Genomic DNA, 22,874 nt, shown 5'->3' with positions numbered 1-22,874 from the left:
AGGATCATCAAGTCCAGCTCCTGGCCCTGCACCATCCCTGCATGTCACCCCATGTGCCCAAGAGCACTGTCCAAACACTTCCTGAGCTCTGTCAGGCTGGTGCTGTGACCACTGCCCTGGGAGCCTGTTCCAGTGCCCAAATAACCTCTGGGTGAAGAACCTCTTTCTAATATTCAACCCAAACCTCCCCCAACACAACTTCAGGCCACTCCCTCGGTGTCACTGTCACCACAGAGCAGAGATCAGGGTCTGTCCCTCCTCCTCCCCTCATGAGGGAGCTGTAACTGCAGCGAGGTCTCCCCTCAGTCTCCTCCAGGCTGGACAGACCCACTGACCTCAGCCACTCCTCATGTGGCTTCTCCTCAAGATCCATCACCATCTTCACTGCCCTCCTTTGGACACTCTCTGATAGTTTAATGTCTTTTTTATATTGTGGTGCCCAAATAACTTTCTTGTTCTGGAAAGATCTATTGTGTTTCACTCTATGTTTTTTGGAAGGCTGCATTGGAAGGGCACTTTGGCAGTGTGCTAATTGCACCTGTCCTCAGGCACTGCTGTGCTGAGTATCTGGCACAGGACACGTACCCTGTGGTGAATCTGCCGTGGCACACTCAGCAGAGCAGTGCTTGGTGTGAGCAGCTGCTCACCTCCCCATGGTGTCTGCAGGAAGCAGCATCTCTTGATGCCACCCAGGGCCACGTGTCCCACACCAGGGCAGGCACATGATCACCCACCACAGAAGCACAGCTTGTTATCCATCTGCAAATGCATCAGTGTTTCCTGAAAGCTGAACTTGTCCACTTCTGTCTTCAAGCTCACCTAATTCTTTCTACATTCAACATCTCTTCAATTTTAATACTGACTCCCAGCTTGGTTCTCATCAGATAACTCCAGATTAAAAAAACTATTAAAAAAAAGATGAAAATATTTAACAGATTTTGTTTTTAACATCTGTATACTCTGAAGATAAAAACTGTAGTGCAGAACACTTTCTCTTTCCCATCAGCCCTTGTTCAAGTCCAAATGCACATTTCTGGCCACCCAGCTTGACTGAAAGTCGAAACTAGGCTTTGAAAACTAAAAACTCTTGTGATTTCAGAGTGCTGTTTCTTTCAGACTCTGGGAATGGTTCCATTTTCCTCTAGGCTGAAGATTTTTCTACCTCTAGCACTTGCTATAAGAAATTAAAAGTTTTGTCACTGTGGGCATTGGGTGTTCTCCTCTGAAAGTTGTGATGTAGCTCATCTTCAATCCTTAGACTTGCAGCAGGGGTTAATTGTCAGCAGTTGTGCAGAGTATCAGAGTGGACTCTTTGAGCTGAAGCTGTTTGCCCATGTGTCCATGGATCCAGGCAGTTCAGCCTGCCCACCTGGAGCTCCACGCCCACAGCTCCCCAGCCATCTCCTGGGGCAGTGTCTGTCACAGCCTGATGGTGCACGGACAAACGCACACACTGTCACTGAAACCATGGTGGGTCACTCTCTGTGTATGCCAAATGCTTCACTACAGATGTACCCTCCCTTGTGCACTTTACACAAGCCCAATCCAAATCAATGAATCTTGTTTTGATCTGAAAATCCTGTGTCTTTCCTGAACAATCTTTGTAATTAGATATACATTAGTCACTATGTACACTGTGATCATGCTTGTGGTAGTAAGCTAAGAGCAAGTTTAACTGAGTCTACTAAATGTCTTACAAACCATCAAGAAAACTTTATTCAAGTTATATACATGATGAAGATAAAATATCAGTCCTAACTATTATTCTGTGGTATCCAAAACAAGATTTCAAATATTTATAGATTCTCAAGTAACTGTACAGGTTGTCTACAAACTGTGGTATGAAATAAGAAAATCTGTGTGATTTTAGCCTCTCTATATAAATATACATATATATATATATGTATATATAAATACATTTATACATACAGAGACACATAAAGACTAACAAGCCCATTTCAAAGCCTGGAACATAACTATATGTAGTAAATCCTTCTTAAGGTATTTAAAAGCATCCTTCTGTCTTCATGCTCATCACACATTCATCTTCTAAGACATTGTGTTGCTGGAGGATATTATACTTAGGGAGTTATGTCTAAAATTTTGTTTCTGTTGGAATCTGTAGGGAATAAAAAAAAAATCCACATTCTGTAAAGAATAGCCATGGTAGGTGTCATCTGGTAAATGATGTGTAAGTATTTGATCCCCTAAAGCATTTGGGTGGGAAGACTGGGGTCTGACATTTCCTCCTCGCAGGGTTGCCTGTGCTGGATACTGCCCTTGTCTGTGCTGAAAGGCTGCATGTGTCCCTTCCTTATCTCCGTCTCCAGACTCCCCTTCTGCCTGAGACATTTAGATAAACTGGACTAACATTGGCTTCTCTGCCACAGGGCCATTCTACCAGTGACTTTATCACGGAGGAGCTGTGGTGGAAGGTGAGGATACCAGGTGAGGCAGCCTTTGCCTGCCTTCCCTCTGCCCCGTGCACACCGCAAGGCTCGAGAGCCGACCCCATCCCTCTGACCCGGTGAGGCTTTACCCTAAGCCAAATCCCATCAGTAAACTGTCTGGTGGCTTTCTGCCTGGGCTGACACAAGAGCTGAGGTATGAAGAAGCTTTTTTTATCTGACCTAGCCATTCCCATGAGCAGCTCTTTTGGGCTACACTGTCTACAGGGCCATAGCCAGAGCTTACCGTGCACTCCCGGTTGCGCAGTCCATTCCTGGGGATGATCACATAGTCACTGCTTCTACCCTTCTCCTGCAATGAGCACCAGAAGTTGTGGGTTAGGAAATGGATTGCTTTTCTTTGTCTGATCATCATTTTTTCACGTTAAAGAAGGTCTTGATTTTTAAGTCTCTGGAACATGCCTGGGATGTTGACATGGAAGAAAGGAAGCTCTCGCTTGTCAGGCTTTTATGACCTCCACCGCATCTCTGGGTCAGTATGGAAGATCTGGACCAGCTCAGTTAAGTGGGAACTGTTTCCACATGAGCAGCATTCTGGGTCTGGTACATTTAAACACATTCATTGTATACAGGATCCTTTCTTGCTCTTGATTTAAGAACACTCCCAGAAAGGCCATTACCAAATCTGGTGGTACTAATTTGTCCACACTACTTTAGCACTCCTTTTGAAGACAGACAGGGCTGGAAAGCCTATGTGCAAGCAGCATAAAGTCTGCCTTTCAAGAGCCACTGCAGCAAATTGAGCAGTCTCTGCTGGGTGGGTGACCACAGAGGTGGATGGTGGATGGGCACTGTGCTCTTCCCAAAGAGGTGACTTGAAGTCCACAGCCAGGCCAGCCACCAGTGGGGATTATTCACTCCTTTCACAAATGGTTTTCCACACACCTGAACCAGGAGCCACTCTTGTTCTTCAGTTTGATTGGAGACCAGCTGAGATTTAATGACTATCTTTTTGAAAATAGAGACTGGTAGCACACACTGCTATAGCTGTGCAAGGCACTGCAGGGAGCCTGGCAATACTGGAAAGGCACTAAAGTAAGGAAAGATGAAGACTGTAGTGTTACCTCAGCAAGCTTTAATTTGGGGGAGTTGGCTATGTCCTTCTTCAGCAAAATGTGTAAAACTGCATCATGAATGGTGAGGAAAAACATGGATGGTTTAATCTCTTCATCAAAAAATGCACTTCTCTCCAGTTTGTCCAGGAGGCCCTCTGTGAGTGAACAAAATCAAAGACAAGTGACCTGCAGGCCTTAAAAAGGAAGAAATTGTGTATCCTGAGCATGCCCACTGACTGAACACGGGAGCTGCTGGCATAATGCACTATTTTATTTACTAGAGCAGATGGCTTTATGGATATCAAGAGGATGGAACATAAATGCCCATCAGTAGTTCCCTGCTCTATGCCAGACAGGAAGGAATTTGAGCCCCTTTTCTTATTTAATGCCTAGCCCAGGGTGCATGATGGAGGGTCCTGCAGCCCAGAGCTGTACAACACAGCAGTGGCCATAGGTAAAAGGAGCCATCACACATGGCCCCAGCCTTTTGGGGACAGCATGGGAGGGTCAATTTCCCATTTGGTGGGACCTGTTTGCTATCTGGGATGGTGTTCAGGGGGTTTTTGGATGAGGGAAGAGACGAAGGTCTGACTCCATGTTTCAGAAGGCTTGATGTATTATTTTATGATATATATTACATTAAAACTATACTAAAAGAATAGAAGAAAAGATTTCATCAGAAGACTAGCTAAGAAAAGAATAGGAAAGAATGATCACAAAGGCTTGTGGCTCAGCTCTCTGTCCAAGCCAGCTGGGCTGTGACTGGCCATTAATTAGAAACAACCAACATTGGCCAATCACAGATGCACCTGTTGCATTCCACAGCAGCAGATGATCAATGTTTACATTTTGTTCCTGAGGCCTCTCAGCTTCTCAGGAGGAAAAATCCCAAAGACAGGATTTTTCATAAAAGATGTCTGTGACAGTTATCCAAGACTGGAAGGTAAAGCTGGGTGATCCTCCACAGCCATACTCAGAGGTCAGCAGGGGATGCAGGGGGATGAGGCATCTGTGGTGATGCCAAAGCAAAGGCCAGTACTCACCGTATGCCCCAGCAATGTAAATGTCAATGTCGAGCCGGACAAACTCTTTCAAAGTCTGTTAAACCAGAAGGAGGCACCATTTAGATTCTGCTGGGCTTGCTGATTGCCACTGTAGTGATTAGCCACAGCAAACATACCAACCACTCTATGGTATTTAAGTTCTATGATGGTAAGTGGATCTAGACTCAAACTCTGTTGCACACAGAGGCAGGACAATCTCTTCACATGGCTGCAGACAGGGGTGCCCAAGCCTTTTGAAAAGAGGCAGTATTGAAAAGGTTTAGCTCACAGAGAAGCAGGTGATCTTTCATAAGTTGTATGGCTTTGTTGTATCTACATGATACATGATGAAACTAAAAAAAAATACTTCACAATCTTCTGGGGGAGATTTTTGTAACTGGGAACTTGAGCAGAACTAGAATTCCCACTGTCATGGTGGGTCTTTAGTTCCTATGGGAATACACACCCTCTGTGTCTCCAGACTGTTAACTGCAGCTGCTGCTGTTGAAAATGTTGTGCCTTTTGCCTTGTTCAAAGTCATCTGGGCAAGCAAAAGCAGGAGTTGAAATGGAACTCCAATGTTCCAACTCCAGCTGGATGTTTAAAACTACATTTCACATCTACATTTCTGCAAAGCTTCCCAAAATCTTACCAGGTGAAGAAAGGGTACCACACCCAACAAATTAATTCCAAGACAATTTATATTGACTATTTAAACTATTTCCTAAACATTTTCTATAGAAAATGCACATTCAAATTTACACAAACTCAAGGTTTGCCACTGGCCATCCAGTCCATGTAGCTATGCCTTTAAGAAGCAGACTACAAACACAGAATAGAATCATAGAATGGTTTTGGTTGGAAGGGACTTAAGGATCACCTTTTTCCAAACCCCTGCCCTGGACAAGGACACTTTACACTGGAGCAGGTTGCTCAGAGCATCATCCAAATTGCCATTGAACAGTTTCAGGGATGGAGCATCCACAGCTTCTCTGAGCAACCTGTTCCAGTATTTCACGATCCTCACAGTAAAAGATTTCTTCTAATCTGGACCTGCCCTCTTTCATTTCAAAGCCATTGCCTCTTGTTTTATCACTATATGCCCCTGTAAGAAGTCCCTCTCCATGTTTTTTCATAGGCTCCCTTTAAGTATGGAAAGGCCACACTCAATAGTACAGCCTTCATAGCCTTCTCCTCTCTAGGCTGAACAACTCCAGCTCTCTCAGCCTTTCCTCATAGGAGAGATGCTCCAGCCCTCTGGTCCTTCCCATGGCTCTCATCAGGACCTGGTCTAAGATGTCCATGTCTTTCCTGTGTTGGTGACCCCACTCAGGTGAGGTCTCATGGGAGTGAGTAGAATCTCTCATGAGAATGGGAAGATCACCTGCTGGTCACACTTCTTTTTAAGCAGCCCAGGATATGATTGGCTTTCTGGCCTGTGAGCGCACATTGCTGGGTCATGTCCAACTTTTCAGCCAGCAGAATCCCCATCTCCTCCTCTGAAGAACCATTCTCAATCCATTGATTCCCCAGTCTGTGTTGATATGGGGGATTGCCCTGATCCACCTGCAGCACCTTGCACTTTGTTGAACTTGGCCTTGTTGAACTTCATGAGGTTCAGGTGGGCCCACTCCTGTCCCTCTGGGCACCATCCTTTTGCTCATGTGTATCCCTCAAGTGTAACTGCATTTGTAAGAGTTTCTCTCATAGGATCCCTGTTTGTCTCATGAATTGTGATTACCTTTCGGAGGACTGTCATGGCAGAAAAATCCAGGAAGGACACTGATGAGAAATCCAGAATGATGCTGTGGATGTTGACCTGGGGCACAGTGATGCCAGGGGGGAGGTCGGTGCTCCAGTTGATCCGAATGGGCAAGTCTGTCATGATGGTGGGCTGGTCCAGCTCCTCTATCTTGTTGTTGTCCAACTCTTCCTCTGACTCATATGTAGGGTTAGCCATGCAAACCAAGCCCTTCTGTGTTGACATAGAAAAATGTCCTAATTAGTTCTCCTCTTTAATACCCAGCCAGGGTAGTGGTACTTCTCACACAAGGGCAAGAGTGATGGCAATGCACAACTGGTCTTCCCATGAGACAGAGCAGGGACCACCTGAAAAGTTCTGTCTCTCCCTTGTCTGGAGAAACATGGAAATAATTTAATCATCATCATAATCACTTAATGATGGCTTTTTATTATTTCCTGAAGCCAGTTGCCAGACATATTTTTAATTCAGTAATTTTTGAACAAGTCATCAAAAGGCATGCAGGATTTGAGGTGGGAGAAAACCAGCTTTATCCTACCATTAATGCAGAAAGACATTCACTTCTGTGGGATCTGATTTGTTATTTGTGGCCAAACAAAGCTCTATGGACATGCACAAGCTCTGCCCATGGTAAATCTGTAGGTCTCTAACTGTGAGAGCCATTTAAAATCTTGGTTTTTAAATGTGTTTGTGTCATGAAGTGGCTACTTGGGGAGTGGTATATATAATTAAGAAGAGAGGCTATGAGGCCATTCTCTGCCATGTAAAACAGGGAGCTGGTTGGTTAACTCCCCCCTCACCCCAGGGGTTTGCCTGACATACCGGTGTCACTTGCAGCTCTCCCTTCTTCAGCATCTTCCTGATCTTCCTCAGAGCTTTATTGCGTTTCCTCAGGACTCTCAGGGGGTTGAAGCCAACCTGCAAAAACAGCACTTGGAATAATGAAACAAAAAAATCCTCAGTGACAGCAGGGAAAGGACAAAGCATCCCACAAGGTTTTTGTTACAGTCACGATGACCATAGATTGAACTTGATGTTGTCTGCCACTTTTCACAAATTCAAGCAAAGGCTCATTCCAGTTTGGAAGGATGTCTGTGGGAATGGCTGCAAATGAGGCAGGGCTATCTGTTCTGCTTTAGGACACCAGCATGGACAGCATTACAGCAGTGACAGTGCTGTGCATCTCCAGCACCTCCAGCAGGCTGGCACAGTGCTGGCATCTCCTACTCATCTGCATTATGGGGTGGTCACCCAGGTGGCCAAGATCTGAGAGTTCATGGTTTGTATCTGCTTTGTGCCTCCTGACTGCAGCGTGGGTCAGCCACCCACTTTTTTTCCTGAAGAAGAAAGCCAGATTTTATCATGTTGCCTGCATATGTCTCTTGAAACTCTGAGCTGGTATTAATAAAATTAGATGGCAGGTAAATTAGGCTAATAATCAAATTTGGCTAAAATCCTAAATTCCTGCAAGTCTTCTGCCTCATCCATCTAGTGTGTAGAGGAGAAAGGCGTTAGAAGTATCTGTATTTCTAGAGAAGGAGTGGTGTGAACATCTGCACTCACAGAAAAAAAGCTTCAGGCTCTTCTGAGGTGAAAGCCAAGCACATGGAGAACCAAATGTGTCAGATTCCCTCATTCCTCTGCCAGTGTCAGTTCCCCATGTGAAGAACAAACTGCTCATTACGAGTGCTCAGGGAGTCACTGCCTATCACCTCCCCACTAAGAGCAGCAGGAGGGAGAGGTTGTGGTGCAGGTTGTGTTTGGGCTGGGGATGGTGACCCTCATTCACACAGTGGGGGCTCAGGGGTCCTGGATCTCTGTGCTGGCTATGGAAACACTGGCTGCATTCACCAGTTTGTTATGAAAGATGTTAAGACCTCTTTGAGAGGATGATTCCATTTGGCATTCTTCTGACTGTTGTGGTTACGTTCTTGGGCCAAGACAAGTAAACTAGAATTTATTGTGTGTAAATAGTACAAGAACAAATAAAATAAAATAAAATAAAATAAAATAAAATAAAATAAAATAAAATAAAATAAAATAAAATAAAATAAAATAAAATAAAATAAAATAAAATAAAATAAAATAAAATAAAATAATTTTTCCTTTTTATTATCTATGTTTACACTCCTTTGTTCTTGAAATATGTATTTTTATGGTATATGTATGGTATAGACATTGCTATGGTGTAAGTACAGCATGAGTCGGGCAGTTTTGTTACATATGCATGTTATATTAGAGTAGTGGGAACAGTATAAAGAAAATTCACCCTTGAACTGTGGAATGACTGCATATGTAGTAATTATTGGGAAACTCTATCCACCATAATGTGTCACACAATTCATATGTTCAGAACAGACCCAGACACTTACAGCAGTGATGAGTTTCTCTCTGAAGAATTCAATATTAGCAAAGAAAATTGGAGAGGAGCATCTGAAAATCTTCACTCCCTCTGGCTCATAGATCTGTAAAATGAAGCAAAAGTGCCAGTGGCAATGTTTGCTATAGAAGCACAAGTGCAGCAGGTGGTAAAAAAATGAGACATTTCTTACATCAGTGTAATCCTTCCTGTTTCTGTAGATGTTGCTTCTCCCAACATTGGCCAAAACAGTGCAGCTTGGACTGTGAACAAACACACGCACAGTTATTTGTGTCCCACATGGGAACAGGATCAAATGAAACCATCTCCGCTGGGGTGGCGCACTGAGGCAAACCCCACATCCAAAGGTTTACACCTGTAAATTATTTTTCCATGCACAGTAGCTGGACAGAGCAAGGCACAGACAGGGCTGTTGCCCTTCTCTGTACAGAGGGAGGCCCTGGGATACCATTGCACTGAACAAATACTCACATCTGGGAGCGGATCACCACAGTCAGCAGCTGGAATGCCACAGCGGCTGCTAGTCCAATGTCCAGGCCAAGAAAGATAGCAGATAAGAAAGTCACCACCCATATAACCTGTAAGGACACAGTGGATGGCAACATTAAAAACATGTCAAGAACCTGATGAAAATCCAGCAGAAAGGCAAGATTAAAAGTAAATCAGAAATCTGTAAAGTTGAGAGTTTTAAGTGCGCAAATACAGGTGCTGTGAGTGTACACGGCGATAAATTACTGGATAATGCTGAATAACTTTTAGCCACAGAGCTCAAAGCATTTTCATGGGGCAAATAACTATTTGATGGCTGTAAAAACTGAGGCCTGGAACTATTTGTGAGCCTTAAATTTTGTGAGAGGTAACAAGTCCTGCTCTCTAGCCACAAGCTTTACCACTTCAAGTAGACCCTTCAAGTCCCAGTTTTCATTTGTTTGTTGCTGTGATCTTCCATATGACACATTGTGTGATTGTGAGAAATGTCCCTAAAGCTTAGTCAATGCAGTAGATATTTGGATATTTTCTGTCATTTTGACATTTTCTGTAAATGTCTTCTCTATTTGACTTAATAAAATGCACTATTTTAATAGATTTTGATGAAATGGATGAAAATGAAGTTAAGAGTGAGAATTGACTCCAAATAAATGGGACAAAATGGCAAACATTAACAAGGGATATACCAGTAAAAAAGGCATGCAAACATCGTACTTACTGTTTAGTGAAGTAAAACTGGGATAAAAAAAAGAACATTTGTATGATAGATTACTTTTTCAGAGCATTTAACTTCTGATGCTTGAGAAACTCACACAGTCATACTTGTCCTTTCTCCAGAGGATGCCTATTTCCTTGAACTGCATGAGCATTCCTTTCAAATTGCCAAGAGCCAAAGATGCAAGGACTGACTGTTAAAAAGACCAAAAGACATGTTCCTTGTTTTAGTAAGCAAAGGAAACGTAAAACATTAGGAATTAAAAGATCATACAAATAGGGCAAAGGTGCAGCTGAAAGGCCAGGGAGCTGCTCCCAGTGCACACTGCTGTTGGAACATCCAACACTGCACTATGGTGCAGTGCAGGTTTCTGACTGAGGCTGTAAATCTCACTTATTTTCGGCACCTGAAAGTTGGTTTTTGGTGTTTGGGTACTTATGTCCCCTTTGAAGGACCAGATGTAGGGATTCTTTCTGGCATAATGTGGGAAGAAGAACCAAGCTATTCAAACCTTTTTGGCTCCCACTGAACACTCTCAGTGTGCTCAGAGAGCAGCCCTGTCTTTGGGAAGCAGGAGGAAGCATTAGATGAAACCAGTGAATACCTTCTGTAATGGTGCCAGGAGAAACCCAATGGCCAAGATCACAACCAAAACAATGACAGATGAGATAATGCCAGCAATCTGCATGAGAGAACAATTCCATAATGAGTAAGTGCCCACAGGCATGATGGCTAGCTAGGAAAAAAGGAGCTATCTTTCATTAAATGTCATCATGATTTCTCTTCTGTACCTGTGTTTTGCCTCCTGTGCTCTCCTGCACACCTGATCTTGACAGAGCAGTGCTGGAGGCAAATCCCTTGAATGATCCACCAACTATATTACCCAGCCCAAAAGCAATTAGCTCCTGAAATAAAAATAAGAGATTGTTCTTAAGAGCTGGTTTGTGACAGCTATTCACAAGGCAAAGCTTTCCTAAAATTACTTATTTCTCATTGATGAATGCAGTATATTGATCTCTGTGTTATTGCCTACCTGGTTGCCATCTATTGGGTAGTCATGCTTGATGGAATACACTTTAGCCACAGAGAAGGCTACTGCAAACCCAACGATTGCAAGGGAAATGCCATCTCCAATACAGTTCTGGAGGATGCCTGCATCAGGTGCAACAGGTGCGTGAAACCTGAAAAACAAAATCTCAACTCTTTAAGGAGATGACTAAGGGTCTTTTGCAGATCCTAGGGAGAATTCCCTTCTGAACTTCTTTTTCTCCCTCCTTTTTTTTCCAGTGAACTGAAATCTGAAGGAAGGAGGCTCATGAGCAGAAATAGCTGTTGCTCTGCAAGCTTCACCTAGTAACACCCCCGGGGCTGCAGAGACCACCCCAGACTCACTCTGCTGTCCCAGTAAATGTCTTTCTCCCTCTTTTTAACTTGACACGTGCCACCTGATATTCTATATGTGGAGAAATAATCTTTATGTGGATATAGCTCTGGATGGGCAGATGTTGAGGCCTCTGGAGGATAATGGTGCTGAAGAGATGCTGATGGCTGGCCGTGGGGCCAGGGAGGAGAATTGTGCAGTGTCCTGGCAGCTTCCCAGGGCTGGTGGTGGCTGCTGAACTGTGCATGTGCTGTGAGGGAAACTGAGGAGTTCAGGAGTGAGTAGTTCAATTAAAAGGACAAACATCAACCTCCTGCTCACCAGCTATCTCAGAAACTGAAGTACACAATTATTTCATGTCTCAGTGTTCTCCTTGATAAGTAGGAGATGTGCTCTAAGTGTAACTTTTGTGTACTGAAAGTGTATAATATCATTGAGAGAAAAATGTTTATTTACCTACAGAAGAAGATGAAGCAGATAATTTTAATCAGAGACATAGCTGAACTCGTTCGACGCTGCCGAACTAAGAACGTCTTGCTCCACTGGTGAATTGTAAGTCACTTACCCTTCCTCTAGTTTTCCAACAACAGCTACACCAAATTTTTCTTCCAAGTTGACAAAATAGGAAATCAGTGCTGCTAAGATTGTCTGAAAGATAATAAACCACATCTCCATTAGGCACATTAAAGCAAGAGTGTGAAGAATCTCTTACACACTGTCCAGCCTCATCACTAGTACCAGAATTATGCCCCAAGTTTTCACATCCCTTTGCTGTTCAGATGTCATTCCTGAATGACCTAACAGGTATGGGTTTACATTCACAAATCACACAGATTGTAACAGAATATCTTACTAACAACAGAGATCATCCCACCCAGTAAACCAGGTATGTTCTAACAAGGTGCTGTAATGACCCTGGGGGAAAACAAGTGCTGCTTGAGTCTTTACATCCTCCAGGATTTTAGGGGCTTGCTGCCCCTGTGAAGCTTCCTCCACCCCTCTGCTGCTCAGAGTGGGCAAAACCTTCTGCTGCTGGAGGGCAAAATAATTTTGTTTGGGGCCACAGATATCCAGGATTTCAGTGGCTGCTTGCAAGTGTGGTGCAGAGGGGCCTCAGCTGTGAGACTGCAGCTGGCTGCTGTCAGAGCCTATATTGTCCAAGGAAAAAATTCATAGTTTATAACACCACAGATATGTCAGTTAAGAAGACCTATGTGGAAGTAAAGCATCTCACAATAGCTCCTGAATGCTGTAGATTTTTCTTTATGGGTAAAATGATAATGCATAATTTAGTGGATAAAAGGAGAAGAAATAGTTAAAACTCTGCTTCCTGTGTCATAACATGGAGCAATTGCAAAATCAAAGGAAGTGACTCACCACAATGAGTTCAATGGGGATGGGAGCTGGTAACTTTTCCTTGTATCGATCGTTCATTTCTTTCACCACAAACACGATAAGCAAGACAATCAGTGTTGTGACAAGGTCAGCAACGTTTGCTTTTGTGATCTGGCTGAAAACGCTCTCCAGAGTCTGCAGAATCAGGAAGAGACACGTGGTGCTTCAGAAACCCTGGCACAATATCACTATCCCTTCCGGGATAACCTGTATCTGAGCAGCTCTAAGGACCGTGCTGTTCGGGATTTATCCCCTGTGGGATGATGTGGACTGCAAACCCCCTGAATGTATGTGCACCTGCCAAATGATAGAAGCATCTGCAAAAGACCCTTTCCACAAACTTGTGACCCTCTCCTCCAGATTTGACCCCGAGGGAAGGTTGGAACAACAGGCAAGTCTGTGATAGGAAATGTCAGCAATGGCATTGCTGGGCAGGTGCCTTTCTCCACTCCTTCCCTCCTGTTGTTCTTCTCCCTCCTTTCTCATCCAACAGCCCTCACAGAGTCACATGCAAATTAAATATGTATAATATCAGTCCAGTAAAAATGAATAATTAAATCCTTAAGGCAGAGTTGAATGCTTATTTGAAATATGCCAACACATTATAGTAAATACTATCTAATTATCTCAATAGGGTGTAACTTGGTGCTTGGTAATAAATTTAAAGATTGGATAAATACTAATAACATTTCTCATTTTTTTCTTGTTTTTCCTCCTGCTTTGCATTTTTTTGCTGCGTTATTATTACTGCCTTGTGATACACAGTCAGAAATACATCCCAGGTACATCAATAGCATTAGCAAATAATGAACACCTAGCACTTACATAGATGATGCCAAATGGTACATTAAATCCAGGGACAGATAGCTGAAACATGAATTTCAGTTGAGATACCAAAACATGGACAGCTGCAGCAGTTGTGAATCCACTGATTAATGATTGTGATAGATAAATAACAATGAATCCAAACTGGAAAATTCCCAGAAGCAACTGAAATACAAAATGAGCATATGTCAGTGGGATTCATTTGTGTTTTAAAGCAATCTTTGAAAGAAAGACAACCATATTTAATGAAAGCAAAGATTTTCACCTGATCCCATCCATCCAGAGATTAAGGAATGTACCATTGCCAGACTTGCTGACATATAGCAACAGAGAGCAAAATACTAGTATGAGTAACTGCTGCAGCAGTTAAAACCCATTCTTTTTATTTTACAGCTAAAATATACATCCTTACTTCTGGGGTTTTCAGTTCCTATATTTTCACATGGTACAAGGGTTTCATGAAGCAGCAAATATATTAGTATGTTAGGAGGGAGGAACTGTAGGAATCCTTTATTAGGGAGTAAGGATAAGTGGGGTTTTTTTAAAAACAAATCCAAATATTTTACTATTGCAAGGCAGAGTTTGTACTACCCTTGGTGCATCTGCATCGTTCACATTACTTTCACAGCTATTTTTTTCCTATCCAGCAGATTGTTTTTTGCTGCAGGTGTAGGTTGCAGCTGTGCAGGCTGTGGGCTCAGGCCTGTGCAAAACCAAGGGTTTCACAGCACATGAGTGAGTGCCTGGTCACTGGAGGGAAGAGATGTCTCCTAATCAGTGAGCCAGGGTCACTGCATGTTAAGTGGAAGATTTGGTGACTACACCAGTAGAAACCAGAGAGGAAGGTCAGGCCACCCTCCATCTATTCACACAGGTGTGCACACACACATGCATTTACCAACCTGAATAACCCCAGAAAGGAAGGTTACAGATGCAGCCACCATCACCCTCTCATCATTTATTGCTGAGGTATTGGTGGAATTGCCATTTCCAGTGCTGTCATCAGGGACCAGCCTGGTGACGACTCCTCCCACCATGAGGCTCAGGACAGGGAAGGGACCTGAGCAGCACAAGGCACTTGTTAAAAGATCTGAAGAGGCAGCATGTAGCTCCTCATCAGTGAGGAGGGTAGGTGGTGTGCCTGAACTTACCCACTGAGATATGTCTCGATGTGCCAAAGATAAAATAGACCAGGACAGGGAAGAATGCTGCATAGAGTCCATAACTGGGGGGGACATTCACCAGCAAAGCAAAGGCCAGACCTGCAGGGACAGAGGCCCAGGGAAGGTGATGTGTGTGCTGCAGGCTGAAGCCAGCAGTGCCTTGGCTTAGCAGGCTGTGTCAGGACACACATTTCCCCAAGGTACCTTGCAGCACAGCCACCAGCCCCGTGTTGATGCCAGAGATGATGTCATTCAGGATCCACTCTCTGAAGCGGTACGCTGGCAGCCACGAAACGACTGGAAACAAACGCAAAGCAATTTTTTTGGCCCTTTGTGGGGAGCAGCTGCAAAGGCACAAGGGAACAAAATTTTGTCAGTGAACAGCTTGGCTGAATTGCAGCATGTTTCAGAGAGGTGAGGAAAGGGGAAGGATTCAGGTTCTGGATGCCAGAAGTCAAAATCTCACCCAGACACAGCCCTGATCAACCTACACTGCCTTCTGTGCTTCAAGGTAAATCCAGTGGCCTTCAGAGGTCCTTTCCAAACCAAATTCTCATAGAACCCTAGGTTGGAAAGGAACCTCTGTGGCCATCTAATCCAACCCCCCACTCCAATAAGGAGGCATGCCACCCACTGGGTCAGGTTTCTCAGAGCCCTGTCCAATCTAACCTTGAACATTTCCAGGGAGAGGGGATCCACCATGTTTCTGGGCAACCTGTGCCAGTACCTCACCACCCTCATCATAAAAAAATTATTCTTGATATCCAGTCCAAATACACCTTCTTTCAGTTTAAAATCATCATCCCTTGTCCTGCTGCAACAGGCCATGGTAAAAAGCCTGACTATGTCTTTCTTGTAGGACCCCTTTAAGTACTGAAAGGGTGCAGTAAGGGCTTCCTAGAGTCTGTGCTGCCAAGGGCTCAGAAAAAGAGAAGCTACCTTAGATACAGGTGTAGGAAGATTTCTAAGGGTAACAGCAGTCAAAATCCAATAGAAAAATCTAACATTGAATTTAATTAATGAATTTTCACTTGCTATGTTGCTGATGGACACTGTCAAGATGGAGTTCATGCTGTCCAAGAGCAGTCAGGACTGTTTCTTAGATCTAATTTGAAAAAAAAAAAATCTCCTTACCTAAAATAGAGTTTCAGGTGATCCCAAAAGGTTTTATGGTATCTGTGCAATTTCTCATGCTCTTCATTGAATGCATTCTCCGAGTATACAGGTCTGGCTATAACATAATGGTTACCCACAGGTTCAACCATTTCTCCTGAAATGTCAGGATAGGATAATTACTTGTGTGTGCTCCTCTCTGCTCCAGGCACTTAAAAACCTGAAATGAAAAACAGGCTTAGCTCCTTATGTACTGTGGGACAGGTATCCATAGCATAGCTGAGTGAGCTCCAAACTGAGCGTTACCACCTTTGAAGATCAAAAGAGGGATGGTTGAGACACCCGCTGCACTTTGCCAAGGTGATCTCCTGCCCTGCTCCTCCTCCCACTGCAGAGCAGTGTTTCACTGGAGCATGAAGTATTTCTTTCTAAAGATGCAGCCAAAAAGTGGACAAGATGGTTCCTGAGTTAATTTATCTCTCACTCAGCCGTGTACAATCAAAAACTTCCTCCCTCAAAGGAAATTAATTTCCTAAAGAACAAACAAGCAGATCCCAAGCAGTTTCTCTTTGTGGCACTGCTGGGAGGGCTGGGAGCTCACTGTAACCCACACATGAGGGGAAAGGCAGAGCCCAGGCAGGGCTCAGCCTGGATTGAATTCAGAGACAAGGCTGAAGGTATTGGGCTGGATTTTTGTGACAAGGAGTTCAGGCTCAGGAGTAAAAAAGCATATTGCTGCTTGTTATTTGTAAGATTTATTTCCACAAATTGTCTGGACTGCTTCTCCTCTGCTTCATGTTCACAAACAGTTGTTGCAATGTCTCACCTGTATGCTGTTTTCTGCCTTGTCCCACCCCACATTTGCATGTTTGTGCTGAAGAGAAACTGTCCTGGGTCACTCCAGAAATGACCCTTGGAGCCCACATTACACATGAGAATGAATCTGCTCATCACTCACTTCAGTCAATACCCCTGGGTATTTTGCAGCAATTACTTGATGCCATCACTGTGCTGCTCACTGTGCTGTTATGTTTCTTATTATGCCACACATTCTTCCCACATTAAATTCACCTTAAACCTGTACTGTTTAAAAATATTTCTCTCAGTTGAAGCCACCATTAAATGTTTAATATCGTACTAGTCCCAGACAGAAGCTGTGGAACTTGCTCTTTGCAGCAACAGTTGGACTTGATGATCATTGTAAGATCCTTCCAACTGGAACTAATCTGTTCGATCCTGCTCTATTTTGTTTTGTGTCAGAAATTAAGATGTGCTGTAGGAAGCAGTAGTCTTTCAGAACACTGATAATAGAGGTTTCTCACTTATTTTCTCTCCCTTAATGAAAATGCTCTGTGGTGCCTTGGTGCTGGCTGGTGGTCTCTTGACAGATGCCTGACCAGCCCACATCTATCATCTGACTTTTGCTGAAATACCCTGCATGCATTTCTAATTCAGACCTGTGAGTACTCCACATTTGGAGATATCACAGCACAGATTTTAATGTGGCACAAAGCTGTTTGCATCATTATGAACAGATGAAAAGCTTTTAATCTATGACATTTTTGGCATTAAAATGTGAATTCCATCTTGGAACTTTGCTACAGCTCAGAGCCTATTATTGACCTACTTGAAGTGATTTCCTTTTAGTTTCCTTGCTGTTAATTCTGTAGAAATTTATAGACATGTGTAAAAGTCCAAACAATGTCGACAAACATCGTAGGTATTTTGTTGACATACTATTCTTGCACAAAGGATTCATTATTTTGGCAATAGGTTAAACATTTTTACTCTTTTTTCCAAAAACTGGCAGGCAATTATTCTAGCAGGCAAATGCTCAAAATCTAAGCTCATTCAAAACATCAATCCAAAGCCAGTTAAAATAATACTCTGATCTGTAATTTTACACTGCTGTCCCTCCCTCTGTTGGTATCAGAGCTCCAAAACTGAGGCTGATAAAATTTCAATGAAAAAATTAGTTAGTTCAATTTATTCCTTGATAAATCGTAGTTACTGAGATTTGCAATAAGTTGTTTTATCTATTAAAGGTTTTAAAATTGCTCTAGTCTGTGTGTCTGCCTTTTAGACTTCATGTCACAAAGAGGGATATTGCTGAAAGTCCTGCGGAATAGTTTTGTCCATTACATTGTAGGGTACAAGATGTACTATTTGTACCCTTTGAAAAGTTCCTAAGCCATAAAAATGAAAGAAGTGTATGGGTGACTCTTTCACTTCAGATTTTCCTCAGTGCTGCAGCTGCTGAAGCTTTTGAGAGTACTTCAGTTGTCCCTGCTGCCCCTCGCCCAGCCATTCTTTCTTCAGGCCAAATTTACTGCCCCAGTCTCAGGGAGCATACAATATCTTCTGTACAACTCTCTAAACATCCTTTGGTTTATTAGTGCTGGTCTTATTGAAGGTGTAAGTGTTTTGCATGTGTTTTTTACCTCCTGAATGCCCCCCAGTTTACAGACTGCCTTGGGGGCTGATGGCTTAGGGCTGCAGGGGAGGCCAGGAGCCTTGCCAGGCTGAGGTCTGCATTAAACACCACAGTGCTGTGCTTCAGTGAAGTTTAACCAAGCCAGCCCAAGCACCTGCAGGACAGTAGAAGGTGCCTTCAGCCTGCTCCCTGGCAGGTAAGCAGGACCACAGGGAGCTACCTTGCTGCAGATGGATGACCACTGCTGCTGGGCAAGCTTCTCCTGTCTCATTCCCTCTGCCAAGGCTGGCAGGTACCACAAGCGCAGCCAGTATTGCCTTCCTCTTGCTCACTCTCATTTCCTTCCCATATATCTTTAAAAAGATGGGATGCCTCAGTATGGGGAGGGTTTTTATCAGTTAGACATTACTGATAAAATTTTAGCTGTTTTAAAGAAAAGGAGGATATTGTGAAAAGTACCAGCTCCTTCACAAATTCCTTAAAAGAGAAATCTGTACTCCAGTAACCCACACTGCTTTCCAGAGTGCCTTGGGCTCCTTGGGGGACAAGACCAATTTTTCTGATAACTCCTGTAATGTGTCAGCATGGACCAAGCTCACACTGCTCAGCTATTGAGTGGTTACAATTATCAGTCACTATTGACCTAGGCTAGATCTGAAACAGAACTCCAGAGACAACATTCTGGTTCAGTTTTAATCCATATAGCCTCTGATCCTGTTCTCATGGTCAGCAACTAACAACACTGGCATTTCTCACATGTAAAAATCTCCAAATCCACTGCTAATCCCTCAGCTCTGTGAAATCTTGGAAATGTGTATTTTCATATGTGCCATTTTGTTGAGAGGATTAATAAAAGGATATTTTTTTTCTTTACTGATTTATCCTAAATATTGACTAAGAAGAACATAAAAATATGTAATTTTAATTGAATAATTAAATATTAACATAGTCCATCTCACTTTTAAATCTATGTATATCACACACAAATTGAACTTCTCTGCAATATAAACAATTGAAAAATACAAGAAAATTCCACAAAGGAAACTTTAACATTTTACAAAAAATAAAATACATGACTAGAAGCATTTCATTTATAAGCATCACTTCACATATCCCATACCTAAAATGACAATTTTAAATTGTACCTGTTATATCTTCCAGGAAGCTCTTCAGAAGAAATGACACCAAGATTTTTTGGATAAAGATGCCCCTGAAATTTTCATAGGCAGTGCAGGTATCTTATGCTCTTCTTCACTTCAGAACCTCCCTAAATACTGCCAGCACTTTAATAACTAACTTCAGTTAACTTTTACAAGAAAGGAAGATTTAACTGTGGCCTTGACCATTGAGCCTATCTTCAGGAGGGTGATAAGGAGTAATTTCTTAAAGTTCTCTGGGATATTTCTTATCTTTGTTTAGTGAACTGTTTCTGATTGGTCTGCAGGGATCATATGGGAAAATAGGGGTGAATAAGAAGGACTGTCTGTTGCAATCCTGTGTTGTTGCTGAGCTGAAGAGGGAAGTGTGGACAGAGCTCAGCTATGGTATCCTTCATTTCTGAAGAGGCCTAAGTCATTGATGAGGGAGATGGGCAGCTGGGCATGCCAGCTCTGAGCAAAGCTTGCCTCCCCAGACCTTCCTCCAAAGCATTTTTAACAGTCCCTAAATTGCCTTTCCAAAGGCAAGTTCTGGATTCTCAGATTATTGCCAAAAATAATCTTTGCAGGGATTTCCAAAGGGCAGCTGTGACCTGGTGGAGCTGAGAGCTGTGGCAGCCCATGGCAGACAGTGGAAGGCACAGACCTTGTGTCTGCCATGAGCTGTGGCAGGGATGGGTTGGACTGAGCTGCAGGTTCCTGCTGCCCCCACTGTCCACAGAGCAACCAGGGGGATCATCCTCCCCAGGCCAAAGTGAACCTTTGTTAACATTTCCCTGAGATATCTAAAACCTCCTGATGATTAGGTCCTGGTGACCTAATGCTCTCCTAAGGAGATACACGACGTAGCATTTTGAGGCCTCAGGTTGCAACTTCAGTTCTGGGTGCCTGCAGTGAACCTTCTGAGCTGAGGTGCTGAGAACACTCCAGCACTGATGTGCCCTGATGAAAACCATCCTTACAAGCCTTTGCTTAAGCCACACTGACATGAACACCCAGCAATGCTTCAGCTGCTGATACCCATGTTGTGATGAAGACTGTGGTTTGCCAGGCTCCTTGGGGTACTCCTCGGCTCTGGAAGTCAGAGCTTGACTTAGCCTCTGGGGATTTGAAGCTGCAGGCTCTGCCCCTGAAGAAAGTTTACTTTATCCAGTGAAAGGTCACAACATGAGGATGGGTATACCCTTAATGCTCTGTGGGATCAGTCACACACACGGATCTAGGAAAAGAGGCAGGAGGAGACTGGAATTCTGTCCTCAGGTGGTTTGCCCCCATTTCAGCCAATTAGACCAAGGTATGATGAAGCAGGCAGGATGCCAGTATCCAATCTCACAGGGTGTGACCTCTATTAGACCATTCAGCAGGATTTCTTTCTTGTTCTTTAGCCCCCTGAGAGTTGTTACAGACCTCAGGTTCTTTTGAAAGTTAGAGCTACACTTCTAACCAAGACCACAAGCTTGTCTAGTCAGTAGAGATCCCAGGTCACTTCCCAAACTGTTGTGAGTACCTTCTCTGCATCAGCAAGACCCTGTTTTGGCACCTGCTGTTGGCTTAAGGGATTAATTGCAGTTTGTGAAACTGACACAGTTTCGTTATTAACTTGTACCATTAAAATAACAAACATGTTAAAAGCGGTAGAATCATAAACTATAAAAAGCCCCATAAAAACCATAAAACAGTTTAACAGCTTTTAGCTTCCCTTCTCACATGGTGTGATTATAGAAGTACTTTAACACTTTAAATTCTTTGTATTCAGGATACATCACAAGAATCTGCAACATAAACCAGAAAGCAGCTTTTTAAATACTAGGTTTAAATGCAGGAGGGACCCTTGGCTCTAAAGAAGTCAGTAGGGTCCTGTCCTTGGCTTCATCACATTTACCTGTAAGTGCTTTACTCTTGGATTATTTCCACTAATTCACTGAAGAAATTAGGTGGAATGTGAAGTGACAAAGGGAATAAACACTTTGACTTTTCTGTTTGCAGCAGTAGTGTTAAAAACATGACTTTCCCCTGATGGTGCAGAAGAGCTTTCATGCACAAAGGCCACACAGGAAGGTGGTTTCCTGTGTCCCACACTGCAGAAGTTCAGCCGTGCAAACACTTTATTGTCCTTGTACTAGATACTCGAAAAACAGCTAAACTAACTAGCTGGGAAAGTGTGGCCTTCTCTACCTAGGCAGAGCAGAGGAGGAGGAGGAAATGAAAATTCCTGATTGTTTTGTCTCTCAGGTAGCCCCATAAACACAGAGAGTTCAGAGATGCAAATCAGTCACATCCTGATCCTTTGCCGAGCCTCAAGCACTCTCAGCTTCCCTTTGTTTTCATGGGAGCTGAAAGCCACCCACAGCTCTTGAAAGCCCCTCGGTGAGCTGAGCTCTGAGGGGCTTTAAGTGTGCTGCCTCTCACCCTGGCCAGGATGGAGAGGGAAGAAGCTATTCTTCACAGAGGAAGAAGAAAACAGTTCTGCTGGAGACACAAGATTTGTCTTGTGAAGTGCTTCATGTCTTTGGTCAGTGTTAAACAAACACCAGTATCTATACTGGGAGATTAGCTGGCTGAGAACATGAATAACAGCATCAGCCCATCCAGATTTCTAGAGTTTCCCAATGTTTTCCTTCACCATGTGCTGTATAAAACTTCTGTTCTCCTGTGTTGCTTTCTGGCAATATCCTGTCTTCTGGCCAGGTTCTACCCAAAGCCTTGAGGCAAAGTTTGCTCGCAATACCATCTGCTGTGGTGCTAGAGGTGCAAAACACCCCAAACTCAACTTCTTCCAACCATTTAAAAAATGACACTGTTCTGTTTGGACAGTTTAACACGTAAATGTATTTTGCTAATTACAGCAGGCAGCTTGGGCATGCACCTCTTGTCAGTGCCAGTTCCTCTCTCATTTTTGGAGGAAAGACAGGGACCCATCCTCTGAATGCATCCTTAGGAAGATTTGAAGCTCCCACTGAGGACATCCAAGAAAGAAATGGAAAAATGCTTGGCCCTGAGAGGCCTTCATGGAAAGCAGAGGTGTCACTTGTACTCACAGACTCAGGACACTGATGTCAGAAGGAAGCATAATGTCATTTCACTTTTTATTTCTTATATAGTCTCTACTACTTAAGTTTTTTGCAACAAATTTCTTTTACTAGCACCCTGAAGCCCAACTCAAATCATTCACGTTACTGTGTCAAATTCAGCGGTGACACCTAAAACTAGGATGAGGATGAGTAAGTTTAGTCAAGATGCAAATATCAGGCAAACAACATAAGAAATGAAAGGGCAGTGAGGTTGGGTGGGAGGAGATGAGTTCCATTAACAATGATATTTCTTGATTGCTCAGGCTTATTGAGACCTGTATAAAAAGAGGGTTGGAATTTTGCTAAGTGCCTTCAGAAGAGCTGACACCCTGCTAGGATGTGAGTCACTGAAAGTTACCACTCCTTTGTACAGAGCACACTATAAGCAGGAGCACCCAGTGCATTTATTGCAGTGTATGGTGA

The 22,874-nt window shown here is 43.3% G+C and overlaps 1 protein-coding gene across 1 annotated transcript; it reads right to left on the bottom strand.

Moving 5' to 3' along the window:
- Positions 1-2,095: 2,095 nt before the first annotated feature.
- SLC26A3 (solute carrier family 26 member 3) lies at positions 2,096-15,941 on the bottom strand. Its single transcript, XM_058022906.1, has 20 exons — positions 15,811-15,941; positions 14,881-15,020; positions 14,665-14,775; positions 14,416-14,573; positions 13,514-13,678; positions 12,671-12,823; positions 11,859-11,941; positions 10,946-11,093; positions 10,704-10,817; positions 10,517-10,594; positions 10,010-10,105; positions 9,180-9,286; positions 8,881-8,950; positions 8,701-8,793; positions 7,151-7,246; positions 6,308-6,541; positions 4,567-4,621; positions 3,533-3,678; positions 2,695-2,760; positions 2,096-2,119 (listed from the first exon to the last, which is right to left on the bottom strand). Exons 1-20 carry the CDS (start codon positions 15,939-15,941, stop codon positions 2,096-2,098), a joined length of 2,268 nt encoding a protein of 755 aa, XP_057878889.1.
- Positions 15,942-22,874: the final 6,933 nt, after the last annotated feature.

This window comes from Melospiza georgiana, chromosome 4, assembly GCF_028018845.1.
Source record: "Melospiza georgiana isolate bMelGeo1 chromosome 4, bMelGeo1.pri, whole genome shotgun sequence".
Lineage (NCBI taxonomy): Eukaryota > Metazoa > Chordata > Aves > Passeriformes > Passerellidae > Melospiza > Melospiza georgiana.
Note: the sequence above shows the minus strand (reverse complement) of the source record. Positions and strands in the feature narration are given on the sequence as shown.